This window comes from Tigriopus californicus, chromosome 3 (assembly GCF_007210705.1).
Source record: "Tigriopus californicus strain San Diego chromosome 3, Tcal_SD_v2.1, whole genome shotgun sequence".
NCBI classification, from domain to species: domain Eukaryota; kingdom Metazoa; phylum Arthropoda; class Copepoda; order Harpacticoida; family Harpacticidae; genus Tigriopus; species Tigriopus californicus.
Genome location: NC_081442.1, coordinates 3,434,932 through 3,450,460, shown reverse-complemented (window position 1 = coordinate 3,450,460; position 15,529 = coordinate 3,434,932). Strand labels below are relative to the sequence as shown.

Genomic DNA, 15,529 nt, shown 5'->3' with positions numbered 1-15,529 from the left:
GTGTTTAGATGATAAGCCACATAATGGTCTTATCTCTCGGAAACGTGTTTCAAAATCAACACACTTTTGAATGAACCAATCGTTTCCTGCTCTATACGAGAATTTCACAACCCATCATTGACGTAATTCTCAGAAAGGAATCATATTTAAACGCTCCTCTTGGCTAAACACCTTTATGTAAAGACTGGTACGCGGACTGGCGGCTTTTGACGGTTCTTCTGGTGCTAAAATGAACCTGTTTGACTTGGACTTGTTGCCGAGACATCATAGGCCAACAGCTGACCAGAAAAAAGCACCTAACTCATCGAATCGTTCAAGGAGTACATGTCTCTCTCTCTCCTTTGGTAGATTTAAGTGTGAAGTACGCTTTGGCATCATCCAAGACCGACAATGTATCGTTGGTCATCGCTGAGCAAATCCATTCTTGGTCATCCCCAAAGGCTGCTAAAGGAGTGTCGAAGGGCCTTGCATGAGGTGGAAAAACTTGATTTGGTGGGCGACAAGTATCGACAAGAGTTCCAAAAATCGATCCAGAACCCAGAGGAGTATTGGGGAGAGATTTCCCAGAATATCATCTGGACCAAACCATGGACCAAGGTCTTGGACGATGCCAATTCTCCGTTCACGAAATGGTAGGACTACGACAAAACTTGTGACCCTTCTCGGAAACAAAAGATTCGGATATATAAAGGGATTTTTAGGTTTCCTGGTGGACGATTAAGTTTATGCTACAATGCTCTGGATCGACATGTGGATGAGGGGCGAGGAAATAGAGATGCTCTTATCTGGGATAGTCCCATCACCGGAAACAAGGACACATACTCATTTTTGAGGCTTCAAAAAGAAGTGAGATCTCGAATGACTCTTATTCATATATTAGTTAAAGAAGTTGATTAATCCAATCTAGATGACGGATAGCGTTATTGAAAAAGTGGCTTACTGAACGTAAGTTCAAATGTGTATCTTGTTTGAATGAATTTGTGTTTAACAAAACTTATTTAATTCATGGGCAGGGTGGGGTTACATGTATGCCTGAGAGGCACAGAAGGTTCATTATTGGTTGACTGACTAGCAATTACTTTGCCGGATATTGCAGTGGTTGCTTTGAGGTGCAACCCATTACTTTTAACTCTAGTATTAATTTTGCATTGAGTTAAATTCACAACATTCTCAAGGCACGTGCCTATCCGGTATACTTGGACTACCCCTCAGATTGCCGAGTGATTGAGTGTGTTCATCTTATGCATGTATAAACTGCTATTGGTAACACACTCCATACGCTTGACCAAAGTTTCATTATACGAGTTCATATATCAAGGAACGATTATGACCCTTTTGTAACATGAAGGGCGTTTCGAAAGTATGGGCACTCACAAACATGGCTCTAGCCCATTAGGTTCGTAATTAAGAAGGAAAAAAAAATCTGTCATAACAAGCACATACTTGGTTGTGTTTCCGTTGAAAAAAATATTGTAATCAAACAAACTTTTTTGAGTTATCGACTTTTTGATTACATCATTTGAGTCTCGTTGGCCACCGATTCTTGCCATTCCCTGCTTGCCTGAGTTACATTGCCTCTTGATACTGCATGAATGATATCCTGACTTTAAACCCATGGGCTTTTGGGCATGGGGGCCATGGAGGCTGTGAGAAATACTATGGGCTGGTGACACATTGAGGCACTCAATGACATCATCGTGAACCGAAAAAATGCTTGCAAAGAAACCAAAATATTGACGAGAACCGTTCGGCAATGGGACCAATCAATTGTTATGAAAGGGCGCTAGGTCAAAAAGCCATGCGTCTAATCGTAATAATGTTCCCAATGCAAATTCACACATGATATTACTTTTTATGGCATATATTTTGTTGTTATTGGTTGTGAATTTAAGGTAGTGGAACCATTCTTGTAAGTGCCCTCTTTGTCGAAACACCTTGTAATTCTTTTCTCCTAAAGGTGACAATTATTAGATTTGGCAAAGTTTTTTATCTCCAATTTCTCGTTATCATTCGGTAAATGAAAGCTTATCTATATAGTCGAAAGCAATTCTTGGAGCATCTGTCGTTGCTATTTGACGGCTTATAGTTGCAATTGATATATCAGAAATCTAGAATGACTTGCTGTACCGTAATCGAATCATGTGTAATTTGGTTTTTACCTCCCTCGTTGTGTTGAATATTTCCTTAAAAATGTGTTCAAAACCTCATCTTGATATTCCTGCTTCAAGCTCAATTGTTTCCTCTATGTCTTGTGTTTTGTGATAAGGTGACTTCCCAAGAGAGGTTCTTCTTTAAAAAATTGAGATATCGTCCAAACTCAGTTTGACTTTTTGACATTGGCTTGGAAGTACCTTGAAAATGTATCAAAAGAACGAACGTGTCATCAGACCTGTTGAGTTTTAGTGGAGACAATGCTACAACTAAAGTAATTAGGGTCCAAACAACATCTTTCCCAAATGCCATCTTTAAAATCTTGTTTGGATTGGTTTCATAACGTAGTGTTGTATCATCATGGGAGAAGGTGTGTAAAAGATGTTTATTGCCTAGAGAAGGAGACGTATATAGGTGAATGGAAATGAGCTAAAGCGAATATTGAGGGATGTAGTAGGGTATAAGGAAATGAATTACAAACAGTTGACTAGGATACAAAACGTACCCATCATCCAAATTCCTTTTCGTTAGGCCTTTGGAAAACATCATAACTAGAGGACGGATTTGAAATTGATTTGCACGTTGAGCTGAATTGGAGAGTTTTTCGTAACTGATTTTCTTCTTTCCACAGTTCAGAACATCCACACGTGAAAAAATCAACTTCTCATTTGAAAACTCTTTAATTCATGCTTCACGTGCAAATCAATTTCAAATTGGCCCTCTGATCATAACAATACGGCAATGGAATTAGCCATGTGAAGTAAAGGAAAGTAAAGGAAATTCAACGATAAATTTAGCCCGGCACCCTGATTTTGGGCATTTTGCAGAGGAAGAACTCTGACAAACATGACAACCAACTCTCACCGATTGCAATTGAATCGAGTGAGTTGTGCTAAAAAAAACTCAAAAAATGTCAGTTTTCGTCTAGCTCTGTCACTGCACTAATACCTTGCCTCGATATCAAAATACTGTTTGCCTCAGAAAACCGGCAAATAGAAAAAAATAATGACAAATTCAATCTGCCCTCAGTGCAGGTTGGCTGGGCATGTTGTCTATAGTTTTGCTACATAGAATGACGCCAGCTGTTTGCTTTCCCCATCACTTATCAAGAAGAATACAATTTGAATGCTATTATTCCCCTAAGGTATCCTCCCTGGCGGCCATTCTCAGTGGCTTGGGAGTTCAAAAAGGAGATCGAACCTTGATCTACATGCCCATGATTCCTCAAACTGTGGTAGCCATGCTGGCATCCGCTCGTCTTGGAGCTCCACACTCTGTGGTTTTTGGAGGCAAGTGGTATCTCGTATTACTATTGTTTACCTACTCTCCGTGCAGAAGAATTCAGAGTCACTACGGCCAAGGTCTTCGCATTAGATAATCAAATAATATCTGCCCAACCAATGGGATTGATCTATTGGGAATACCTTAAAGGTTAGGGTTCATATTTTTATTGTTCCGAACCGGAAGTTAACCCAGACAAGGGTAGCCACTCAAGGCGTACTTTCCCAGAAAACAGTTTTGATAGACAACGGAGTAATTCTTAAGATCTCTTTCATCTTTCATCGTTCATTTTATGCGATATCATTTCACTGTCAAAACCGTATGATCTTGATCCCAAGTTGGTTTTGGCATGAAAATGTAAAACTGTGGTTATGTCTCAATGCAACTGCTGGAAGATATTTTGCGACCTTAAAATGGCAAGATTGTTCAGTAACAAGGAGCGTGTTCCAAGTTATGAAGCTGTTTTACTATTTGGGGAGGACAAAGGCAGAGGAAAGTGGCTTTCAGTGGCGCTCGACTAACTCTGTTTGAGACTGATCAAAAGAAATTTGGAGTTGATTGCTAACTTTTTGGAAGGTCTGCAGGATTCGCTGCCAAAGAGCTTTCGACTCGTATTCGACATTGTCAACCCAAAGCCATTCTTTGCGCAAGTTGTGGAGTGGAACCCTCTCGAACCATTGAGTAAGGATGGATGCCTGTTTACCCAAACTACTTGGAACACAAAAACTAGCTTCCAATTACAGATACAAACCCATCATTGACGAGGCTTTGAGACTGGCCAACGCACCCGATATCCCGGTTGTTGTGTACCAAAGGCCTGATTTGGCCCAATCCGTGTTGAAACCAAACGATTTGAATTGGGACCAAGAGCTGAGCAAAGGCCAATCTCACGATTGTGTCGAGGTGGATTCGGATGATCCGCTTTATATCCTCTACACAAGCGGAACAACAGGTAACAAAACTAAACGTCAGCTGACGATTAAGACTAACAGTAAGAGCACGCCAAAGCCGAAAATGGGCAGATTCGGCCGGTGAAATTTATTCAGTAATTATTTTGTGGCCAATTGACCTAGTACCATTACAGTGCTCAGAGGCACACATTTTGAAAAAAAAGAGGAAATATCCAGGTTCATGGCTTCTTTAGAAAGACGAAACTAAAAAGACTTTCATTGCCCATGATGAGATTTGGTCAGGTACAGACGACCGATTGCTGCGACCTTGAGATCGACATTATCATTGGTTCAGTGTAGAAGAGGTTGTTTCGAAAAGCTCGTTTATCTACTTACTTATGCGTTTGCTTGCCAAGTCCACCAAGATGAGACACTGGCAATTTGGAGAGTAATGGAGCACAACCGATGCGAATTGAGCATTCATAACGAGGATGGCTCGGTGCAAAATTGCCCTCATTCGTGGATTTGGTCCTTACGAGCGAGATTTAATAAATGGCAATTCCAAAAAGCAGTGTTGGTCCATTATTTGACTTGGATTAATTGCATCGTTTGGCATCGAGTTATGTCTAAATGCTGAGCCTATGTTTCCCATTTTTATTGTTTAGGTACTCCCAAAGGGGTTCAGCATCCAACAGGAGGCCATGCCGTGGTCAATAAATGGACTATGAATGCCCTTTATGGAATGAGGAATGTTTGCACATCTCATCTACAGATTTTTTCGATATCAGCTTTCTGATATACACCAAACGCCATTCATCCACACCAATGAATTCAAGAAGAGCACAACTCCTATCGTTGCCGGACTTAAGGCAAACAAATCGAAAAGGAGATTTCATAATTTGAATCAGACTCCATGTAATCGATTAAGAACATCCCTCAATGGCATTTTTGGCAAGCAAGGTTTCAGGCTCTGGTTTCAAATTTCCCAGAGACGGTACTGGTAATGAATGTCAAGCACAAACTTTAAGCTATCATGGTTAGCTGCGACTTTGCTTTCCTAATGCAACATACGTTTTACAAACAAGTTGGAATTGATGTATGTAATCAATCTACATACAACAAGTCGAGCTACTTTTAAACGTCACACACCAAATGAAGCTGGATAAAAACTAGATTTGTGTAGTAAGATCACGACCCTTGCCAATTTGCCCGTTTTTTGACGAAGATGTTTGAAAGAATTCATGCATGATGCACTAGTACAAGCATACCGCATTGAATTTGACCAAGACGTATGTTATTGAAGGCATTCAAGTTACATTTAATCACGAACACAATAATTGTAAAACATCCATCTAAGTGTCTCTGGTATACGATTGGAGAACACCTTTTGCACATTTGTCCAATCATAACCAGAGATATTAGAAACAATAACTACCTAAATTCAAGACTTAATGCCTAACTTCAGGAAGTCTCAGGAATGTCCGATAGTTCAAAGACCTCATAGAAATTATTAACCCTCTGGATTCCTATTAACATATTAGTTGTTTATGAAACTTCGAGTGTATGCAAGCACCTGAACCATCCAATCGAGATGAGATGTGCAAATTTTCCCTTTGTCTCTGTGGTGGTCGGCCTTTAGCCCGGATGAGGTTTGGTGGGCAGCCTCGGATTTTGGCTGGATCGTTGGACACGAATACATCTGCTATTCTCCTCTCTTGAATGGCAATACCTCGATCATTTACGAAGGAAAACCAGTCGGAACGCCAGATGCGGGCCAATTCTTCAGGTGAGACCAAGATTGGGAGAAGGTGTACAACTGTATTCATACGCGTCGTGCCAACATGAATTTCCTATAATCAATCGTGGGTCGTGTAAACTAATCTCAATGTCGAGACCGACAGCGTATCGTGGATGCAAGGCGCTGCTAGGATGCTACCAGAAGATCAGAAGAAGAGGCTGTTAAATGAATCGATGAGATCCAGAATGCCTTCCAAGAACCACGTGTTGTGAAACGGAATATGGCATGAAAGTGTTTCTAAAGATTTCGACCGTCGACTAACAAGACGTAGTAGGATCTTGATGACGTTGTGTTTGAGTTAAACAGTATAGGGTTTGTGAAGGAAAGCATTCCTGGCTCAACGTTTGGTATTGTTATCGTCTAGAAAATACATTTTCCCCTTGTCGATCTGGTGATTATTGGTCATTCAAAAATGCTAGTGAGTGCTGGTACGGGTTTCCAATAGTATCAATAGGGCTTAAAATGAACGCCAAGGCTTTCATTCAATTAATGCTTGTTGCAAGTAACTAGCCATCTTGGATCATGATCAGATTATGAAACTATTTTGTGCTGCTCATTTAATTACATCATGATCCCTTTTGCATCGAAAGCGAAATTGTTCATTGTGTGATCTGTCAATTCTTCATTTTTCGGTTAGTAGAATCTATTTATATGAGATATGAAGCAAAACAACAACTCAGAATTTTATTGCAGTGTCTTGTGAATTATTGTACAAGTTCAGGTCTTAGAGATCTTGAAATCATTTTAATAACGCACACAACATAGAACTACTAAATCAAAAAAACACATTTCTCACCCATTAAAATCTATTCTTCAAGTTACAGAGGTAAGGAACATTTTCGTAAAACCTCAATTTCGTCGTTAAAATGAGCACTATTCACTTCCAGCTTATTAATATTTGAAAATGAATTACTTCAACCCTTTGTTGTTAGCCAATGATAAACCTCAAAAAATCTTCAACTGAACATTTATCTTGCACGTTTCTAGAGTGATTTCGGAGCACAACGTGAGCGGCCTTTTTACTGCCCCCACGGCCTTGAGGGCCATCAAGCGAGTGGATCATGATATCCTCGATGGAAAACAATACGACATTTCCAGGTAGGGCGACACCATCGGAAATGAAGACACTCAATCGCCTTGTTCCGCACCAGATTCCATTCATCCAGGATCTCTTTTCTAATTAATAATCTCCAAAATTATTTTTCCCTTGTCGGACGAAGTCTCAAATATCTTTTTGTGGCTGGCGAGCACTGCGATCATGACACCCGCCTTTGGTGCGCCCAAAATTTCAAGGTCCCGATCTTGGATCATTGGTGGCAAACTGAGACGGCACACGCCATTACAGCCACTTGTGTGGGACTGGGTAATGGCCTTTACCCACCCAAGGACGTCACTGGCCTACCTGTGCCAGGCTTTAATGGTAAGTGGGATAGGGTGACGGACGGACTTGCAGCGGTTGTTAGGTCATGTTTTGATACGGTCTTGTTTTAGTGAAAGTCTTGAATGAGAGCGGTGAAGAGGCCAAAGCTGAGGAATTGGGGCGAATTGTGTGTAAGCTTCCTATGCCACCTGGAACATTTTCTACCCTGTATCAAGCTGAGAGCAAATTCGAGGAAACCTACTTCACCAAGTACCCGGTAAGATCCATCAATAAGGATCACTTTGGGAATGGATCGAAATATTTGGCGACACTCCTCGTGTCAAGTATTTTTGCGTCTCAAGTTCAGCATCCATCCATCTCCGGTAGAGAATTGATGGACTCGTTCATTTATCATGGTCTGAGCATGTGCTTGACATTCCTTCCGACAAAATGCCGGCTTTCTACATTTCCAACGGTCCAATTGATTGTTACGATCAGTAAGCAAACCCTTGAATTGAACCCAGATCGAAGGGATGGGATGTTGGTAATTGATCAACCACAGGCGGTTTTGAGTGTGGCATGTACATATGAAAAGTACATTCTTGCAGGGGTGGGGGTTATCAAGAGCTTTTACTGGGTGGACCGTGAAATAAGTTTCAATCGGCCTCGTCTTTGGTCATAAACATGCAAAAACACTTGGGATGAAAATCATTTAGGTAGATTGAACTAGACAAGTGTGTGGCCTGAATGATTAAACAAGGTCATCAGTTAGTAATTTCGTTTGGACACTACGCTCCCTTCAGTGGAACAAACATCTCCATTTCTAAGCCGATTCATGGCGTTTCCCCGACGAGTTTAAAAAAAATTGAAAAATATTTAATTCATTCTCAAGTAACTCTTTTACCGAGTACTAATACATTGGAATGGTCCTACGACACGTGATCTATGTTTGAATGGCGCCCAACCCTTTAGGGCAACGCCTACACAGACGTACTCAAAGTAACCATAAACCACTGGAATATGGAGGGGGATCCTTGGGGCGAGAATTGACCTTTCGAAATTGAGTCAAAGCATTGATTGCATTGTTCTTCAAATGAGACTGACTCTAGGTCGCTACGACTATGTAGTTCAATTTTTAGCTCAATGGAACTTCTGAGTCAAAAGTTATGCCTCCTAAAAGCTCGCTACATAACTCTATACAAAACGTATGATCTAGCTCTCTGAGCTGTTAATTGATTACAAAGAGCTAATCTATTCATGCTATGCCTTCTATTGTACTGCGCTTGAAGAGGGCGTATATCTTGATCCAGTTGCTCGATCAAGCTGAAAGTTAAAATTTCGTAATTATAACGAAATGGGGTAAGTATCATTAAAAGAAAAATGCAATGTATTGGCTTTCTTTCAAAATGACAATTCTGTAAGTTCTTTAGACCCTGGCATTACAGTACATATTCCACAGTGGTTCATGGATTGATCCATAGGGTTGCTCACACTTCTAGTCACTAACATATCAATCGTTTTTTTTATTTGATAACCTGCTTTAAAACGTCTTTTTAAAGAAATCTGGGTGAATTAGACATCCATTGGTTTTTGGCGGCAAGTTTAAAACGAATGTCATCGTTCCTCACGTTGGATCAAATCTGGATGATGATTTTGATTAAACGAGGGCGATTGGACCAGCTTGGAAAAGCAATAATCAAGCCTTGTCGTCACGAAGGTCCCCCTTTTCTCACCCGCTTGCTCTTTTTGGCCTTTTTCAACCTGGCCTAGGGCTATTATGATACTATGGACGCAGGGATGCAAGATGAGCACGGCTATGTGAAAGTGTTGGCCAGGGATGACGACGTCATTAATGTGGCCGGACATCGCCTGTCGACTTCGGCCATTGAGGAGGCCATCGAGGAGCATGAGGATGTGGAGGAAGCAGTGGTCATTGGCGTCCCTGACGAGTTGAAGGGTCAAGTCCCGTTGGCCCTCTTCATTATGAGAAAAGGTAACAGATGGCATGGTACCGTACGAGGTGCTTTCAGAAACAAAATGGACCCGCTTTGTATTAAATATTCGTGTAAAAGCTTAAATTGCCCAAATAAAAAAAAATGCGTAGTGTATTTTGAGTAGCTTTGGTATGATTCAATTTCTGCTACAATTGATCATGATTCAGTTATTTTTCATCTGTCACTAGTATTTTCACGTCAGCTGAGACTACCATAGTCTGATTTTGCATTCTAAGGAATGAAGATAAAACAACTGCTGGACGAGCTGATAATGGCACGAAAAACCAGGTGGTTGGAGAGGACAGATGGACGTGGTCAATTTTTTTTTATTTCCTAGCGTTGTTCCCCGCCCCTTTGCGCGGTCGACAACTACATCACCCTGAACTTGGCAAGGGTGGCGTCGACGTGATCGGGGATCAAACAAAATTAGCTTGAACATGATAAGCGCTAACAGAAATTGAATCGTGCCAAAGTTGTTCAAAATAGGCCGCGCTTTGCTCCACTTTTTGCATTCTAAGGCGTTAGTTAAATCATTGATCAAGAAGATATGAAGCGAATGCATTTTGATTTTGAAAGCACCTCGTATCAGTCCACCTATCTCCCTTCGAGAATAAAAAGTTTTTTCATCTGCTCTCTGATCTCATGGACTTAAAGGGACAAAAGCCGCTGGTATCATCAAGAATCGAAATGCGTTATTGCCTTCTGAAGAAGTCGGCTGACAACTATCTTAACATTGTCACGGTCAATGGAAAGTATTACAATTTCTGTGATATAATCCATTAACTGCATCAAGTCGAAGTTTTCACTGCGTAATTTGCATCCATGATTTTGTTCTTCTTCAGTAGTTTTTCGTTCATGAATTCCTGTCGTTTTGAATGTTTCTGATTGGAAAAAACCAATCGAATGAAATTTACAGATGGACACAAAACGGCCAAGGAAATCTCGTCGGAAATTGTGCAAATGGTTCGATTGTCGATCGGACCCGTGGCCGCTTTCAAACTTTCCGTTGCCGTGACGGCACTGCCGAGAACGCGATCGGGCAAAACGGCTCGAAAATCAATTGCTGATCTAGCTCAAGGCAAACACGTCAAGGTACGTAAAACTTACCCTTCCGAGTGACAGCTCAAAACGACTTCAAGTTGATAAACCAACCTCTTTTTCCACTCAGATCCCACCCACCATCGAGGACGCTTTGGTTTATGAGCCTATTCTGGAAATATTAAGGAACATTGGCTTTGCCAAGAACGCCAGTGTCGAGATATGAACAGAACATGTTTATTCTTCCTTACAGAACGTTTACCATGATGAGATTGTACTTGAGTGTACAATAGAGCTTGGGGCGTGGTCTATTGAAAATGCGTTTTAATGTTTGAATTAAGTGTACGATGAGGATGCAGACAGAAGGTAGATGGATGGCATTGGGAACAATAAGGGCCAGAATAATTTGAGCAAGGATTTGATAAATTCCCGGCGAGATTAGTTTGGACGCGTGTTCTTCTGTCCTCTTCCCGTCTAGCTACCGTTTGGCCTCCTCCTGATCCTAATAATTCATAATTGTATTCTTAGACATCCCTAATTTGTTGCCCCGCCCTCTTCCTTTGGCTCCGCCGCCTCTTTGATTCGGAGTCTTGTTCTTGTCATTAGTGTTCTTGGGTGTAGTGGCGCCTCCTTGCTTCTTGCTCCCACGTCCGCGCCCACTCCCACCTCCACGCCCACCCCCTCTTCCATTTCGCCCGCCACTATTTTGTCCGCCACTGGATGGCCCGCCCGGTCCAAACATGCCGGGATGCGGGGGCATCATCGGGCCCATAGGTCCCATCATCGGGCCCATACCCATCAAACCAGGAATTGGTGGACCCCAAGGCGAAGGCACACCTCCCATTTGCGGCCCACCTGAGCCCCCAGGTCCCCCGGGTCCTCCACGAGCTCCGGCAGGGGATTTTCGGTTATTCCACTTGTTGCCCTGTTGCTTGTTGTTCTTGGGTTTGGTCACTTTCCCTCCTTTGACGCCATTCAACTTGGCCTTGCCCTCCGTATTGGGGGTCTTCTTGGGACTGGCCGCGGGTTTGTTGTGGGGAGTTCCGCCGTTACTCGTGGTTCCGTTGTCCTTGGCAACGGGAGTCTTGGGCGTATCCGGGACTGTTGCGGTGCTATTGGGAGCTGGTGTGCTCTCAGCCTTGGGCGTCACTGGCGTGATTGGTTTGGACAAGACCGTGGGAACGATGGCCTCGTTGTGGTGTGTGTATTCATTGATACCCAGTCTCTCCATCTCAACAGCCATCTCGCAGAGGTAGTGATAACATTCCGCCCTGTGAACGAAAACAAAATCCAGTTATCTCAAGCCCAAGGCCAAATAACCCGGATGTAGGGAAGGGAGGTAGAGTGGAACATAAACACAAGATCCACCGAATGACATCGCCATCTCATCAACTGAATAGATCTCATTCATCTTTCGAAAGTGCTAGCTTGTCATCAGTTTGCTACGTACATTGCTTTGCACTGTTGCCAAGATTTTCCCCACACGTAAATCCCATGGCGACGAACCATGACGGCGTTGGAGGTCGGATATCGCTTCATGGCGTCCAACATGGAGTCTTTGAGATCGGCCTCGAAACACGTGTTCTCAATGATGGGCACGATGATCTCTTCATCGTATCGGAATGCGCGGTTCTCCAGAGGATGATGAATTCCCTGATGGAGATGAAAAATAAAAGCCACTTTGCCATCACAGCCCGTATGAATTCCCTGATGGAGATGAAAAATAAAAGCCACTTTGCCATCACAGCCCGTGCCCAAAGCGAAAAAGGTCGAAAATCAGTATCTGTGGTGTATTTCAAACGATATGGACTACCCAGAGTTCATTGATATAAATCAGATTTCCTATCTTGTTCATTGATTTTTTTTCATTTCTCTCCGACCAGACGAGTAAATCAGATTGCATACACGGATGAAGGTGCTCCTGATGAGGTTTGATATGTGTAACAATGAGAAACAGTTGGACTGACTGATTTATGAATCGGAAGCAGTGAAAAATTCCGTCACTTGACCAGGATCCACAAAATGTTCCTGAGGCTTGCCCTACTTCATTAGAAACATTTTTGGGCCTCCAAAGGGTGAGGAGCATAAAGAATATCCTGCTAGTTTATTCTCTTAGATTGTGGAACATTTAGTTTTTGACCAACTTCTTTTTTTAAGAGAGTTGGTCAGGATTTTTATTTTAAACTTAAAGCGTATTACGTTCAGAAGTAATGGTGGCTTTGAATTTGTGTACCAAAATAAATCTTTTGATCTATTACACTCATATACATTAAAACCGGTTATCTGAAAACTGGCCACTGTCAATTACTTTTGAAGCACCCTACAGAAGTCACGTGACGTACCTTAATCATTTCGAGATTTTTGATCCGGAATTCGGGTCCCGTGTAGATGAGAGAAGCCAAAACGATGTATTTCCCGTGACTATGGATCACGGCGTTGGCGTTGCGCTCTAAATTGAGGGTGGATATGAAAATCAACGACAGATTCAAGAATTTGGGTAGATTTTGTTTTTTTTGGTACCTTGATAGGCGTTCATGAACAAGGGCGTGCATTGTGAGAGGCTCAGATTCTTCTCCTGGGGCGGGCTTTGGGCAATGGAGCCATCCCCTTTCAACAGAAACAGATCGTCGTGCTCTAAACGCTCTTTTTGTACTCCAGAGGGTGCCACGTAAATGTTGGACCTAAAGACAAGTACTTTGATTTAATCTGTATATAAAATAAAGGGCAAAGCGAGACTTTTATCGTCAGTTGGCCTTTTGAGCCACAACTGAAAATACCTTAGACCCTTAGATAAAAGCATCCGCGTGTTGTGCCATTACAACTATGACAATATAATTGGAGGCATTAGAATTGTCAAAAAAATCTAAAGAATCATGAAATCAAGACTTCAAGAAGAACCGGGGTTTTTAATGGTTTAGCCAGAAATTCAGGGAGCCTAGAAAGTTCTAGGTGGCAAATAAGCCTTAAATCAGTTGATACGATTTTCTCTTTTATCTTCAATATCGTTCCCTCAATCAGTATCAAGGGCTAGGAGTAGGATTTCCCCAAATTAGCTAAAAGCAACGACCCATTGTACTACTGAAGTTGAAAATTCAATCAAGCTCCCCCATGCATTATTACTTTCCCTTCCCAATTCTCAACCAACACAGCGCCAATTGGATTTAGGGCTCGAGTTTTCACGGGATTAGCCACGATTTGCGAGAAATGTGGACTGCGATCGAGCTTCCCGCCAAATAGGCCCTGCTCTGGGTCACAGCAACTCTGAGCCACTTTTAGAATCAAGGTAATCAGATACGAAGCGTAGATCTCTTCAATTAAAGGCAGGGTATTGTTATATCATTTACTTGTAAAGGGGCTCGTTTCAAAGTCGTGTTGTCAAAAGCTTATGCAGCTGACCAAGAGCGGGCCGATGATTCGAATTTTATGTAATGGGTACTACATAACTTTGACCTTTCCCCCCCTCCCCCCGAGTTCCCCAAGGATTGTTTTGAGCTCAAACTGGGCCAAGCTCATCTATTCAACCAGATCTTGTGGTTGTAAGAATGGTTATTTAGCATAAAGTGAACGATTCAGGAGATAAGAATTTTTGGCTGCAGTTGGCAGTGCACATCTCTATCTCTATTGTTCCGACGTGCCATTCAACCAATCCGTCCCACTCCAACCCATTGCAGATTGACCAAGGGGGAAAATCCAACCCAATTTAACCTTGAGGCCTACAAGTGCAAGAAAAAGCAGATCAACCCGATCGATTTTTTTTGATTGGGGTTTTAACGGGTCTTTCAAAGCGATTCCTTCGCCTCGGTTCGTTGACATTGAGGGGTCAAATCATAGCTACTATAGCAAAAAAACAGGGCGGGCACTCACCCTTGTTTGATGGACACGCCTCCTCCGGTGCCGGAAAACCAGCCTTGATGGTAGAACAGGTGGCATAGTTCCGGGATGAGGCGGCGAGGGTGGAGCGCGTGGAACAGGTCCTGAGCCGAGCCCGCGCTCGTACTACTATGACCCACACCTCCGGCAGAGGCACCGCCCGCATTGACACGAGTGGGCGGAGACATGGCCAGGCTCCCAAATCAAGGCCTCAATCCAAGCGCACTCACCAAACCGGACAGCCAGGGATCAATGAGATGGGCGGGGCCGAACCGAAAAAGGGGCGGGAGAGCAGCGTTGTCCTACCGGAATTGTCAACCCCAAAGGACTTTCCACTGAGAAGAACTGAAGGCGGAATTGTCATCAGGGCTGCGGAGTCATCAGTAGGTTTACGCTCATAAATAGCCGTTGTGAGCTGAGGCATGATATTCACCTCCAAATTATGGATCTATGGCTCACACAGGACACAAATACATAGATGAAAAAAAAACTGAAAGGGTCTACTTGGAATTATCTTCCATTTTGTCTGGGCCAACAGATGTGGCAGGTAGCACCGATGAGAAATATTGGCCTCGTAAGCGGCTAAATGGCAACGCTGATGATGATATCAAACGACGCGAGGCAACACATACCGTGACCAATAGAAAGATAAATCAGACTGTCGGAAATGTCGGCCCATGAGCTCAATATATTCCAATGTGGGCCAAGTCAATAGACCAGTCAGCTAGACTGTTGAAAGTACTTAGGTGCATTGCTAGGGCATTTATTTACGTCCCAAAGGGTATTACAGAAGAAGTGAACAAGGTTCAAAAGTTACAAAATTTCGTCACGTTCAGCCATGCCCCAGACAGACCAAAAGTGACCAATGATGGTAATTTCATGAATGAATCAAAAGATATTTCTCCATTCACGGCGACACCTCCCGAGTAAATAGTAGCCATGACTAATCTATTGAACTCGTAGAAATGCCTGTAGAAGCCCTAGTTCTACTGTTTTTTGGAGCTCTGTGTATTCTTCATACATGCATGATTGAAGGTCTGGGGTCCAATCACGCTGATTGGAATAAAACAATTTGACAGATGGCTGGCCGGGGCCACCTAATCGTCTTTTATAATATACCTAGACTTCAAACTCCTATTAGACCTTA

General features: G+C 42.6%; 2 protein-coding genes across 3 annotated transcripts; one reads left to right on the top strand and one right to left on the bottom strand.

Annotated features, from left to right (window-relative positions):
- The first annotated feature begins 170 nt into the window (after window positions 1-170).
- LOC131877849 (acyl-CoA synthetase short-chain family member 3, mitochondrial-like) lies at window positions 171-10,830 on the top strand. Of its 2 annotated transcripts, XM_059223663.1 has the most exons (14): window positions 171-187; window positions 349-632; window positions 702-846; window positions 3,296-3,440; window positions 4,017-4,113; window positions 4,176-4,384; window positions 4,988-5,069; window positions 5,962-6,108; window positions 7,108-7,218; window positions 7,341-7,540; window positions 7,612-7,757; window positions 9,251-9,473; window positions 10,391-10,566; window positions 10,643-10,830. In XM_059223663.1, the coding sequence occupies exons 2-14, from the start codon at window positions 391-393 to the stop codon at window positions 10,736-10,738; spliced, it is 2,019 nt and encodes a 672-aa protein (XP_059079646.1). In that variant the 5' UTR covers window positions 171-187; window positions 349-390; the 3' UTR covers window positions 10,739-10,830. The 2 variants fall into 2 exon arrangements, with proteins under 2 accessions (XP_059079646.1, XP_059079645.1); XM_059223662.1 differs by lacking the exon at window positions 171-187 and having other exon boundaries at window positions 276-632.
- Window positions 10,728-14,753, bottom strand: LOC131877853 (uncharacterized). The gene is made up of 5 exons (XM_059223667.1): window positions 14,377-14,753; window positions 13,033-13,193; window positions 12,855-12,961; window positions 11,963-12,165; window positions 10,728-11,783 (listed from the first exon to the last, which is right to left on the bottom strand). Exons 1-5 carry the CDS (start codon window positions 14,568-14,570, stop codon window positions 11,015-11,017), a joined length of 1,434 nt encoding a protein of 477 aa, XP_059079650.1. The 5' UTR covers window positions 14,571-14,753; the 3' UTR covers window positions 10,728-11,014.
- Between the last annotated feature and the right edge of the window lie 776 nt (window positions 14,754-15,529).

What these genes read in the sequence shown, in the direction of transcription:
- LOC131877853 (XM_059223667.1), bottom strand. Translation starts at nt 14,570, where the DNA reads ATGTCTCCGCCCACTCGTGTCAATGCGGGCGGTGCCTCTGCCGGAGGT. An exon ending in GTTCATGAACGCCTATCAAG is followed by an intron (nt 12,962 to 13,032) that starts GTACCAAAAAAA and finishes CCCTCAATTTAG; the next exon opens with AGCGCAACGCCAACGCCGTG. An exon ending in TGGCAACAGTGCAAAGCAAT is followed by an intron (nt 11,784 to 11,962) that starts GTACGTAGCAAA and finishes TTTCGTTCACAG; the next exon opens with GGCGGAATGTTATCACTACC.
- LOC131877849 (XM_059223663.1), top strand. Translation starts at nt 391, where the DNA reads ATGTATCGTTGGTCATCGCTGAGCAAATCCATTCTTGGTCATCCCCAA. An exon ending in TTTTGAGGCTTCAAAAAGAA is followed by an intron (nt 847 to 3,295) that starts GTGAGATCTCGA and finishes TATTCCCCTAAG; the next exon opens with GTATCCTCCCTGGCGGCCAT. An exon ending in CCTACTTCACCAAGTACCCG is followed by an intron (nt 7,758 to 9,250) that starts GTAAGATCCATC and finishes AACCTGGCCTAG; the next exon opens with GGCTATTATGATACTATGGA.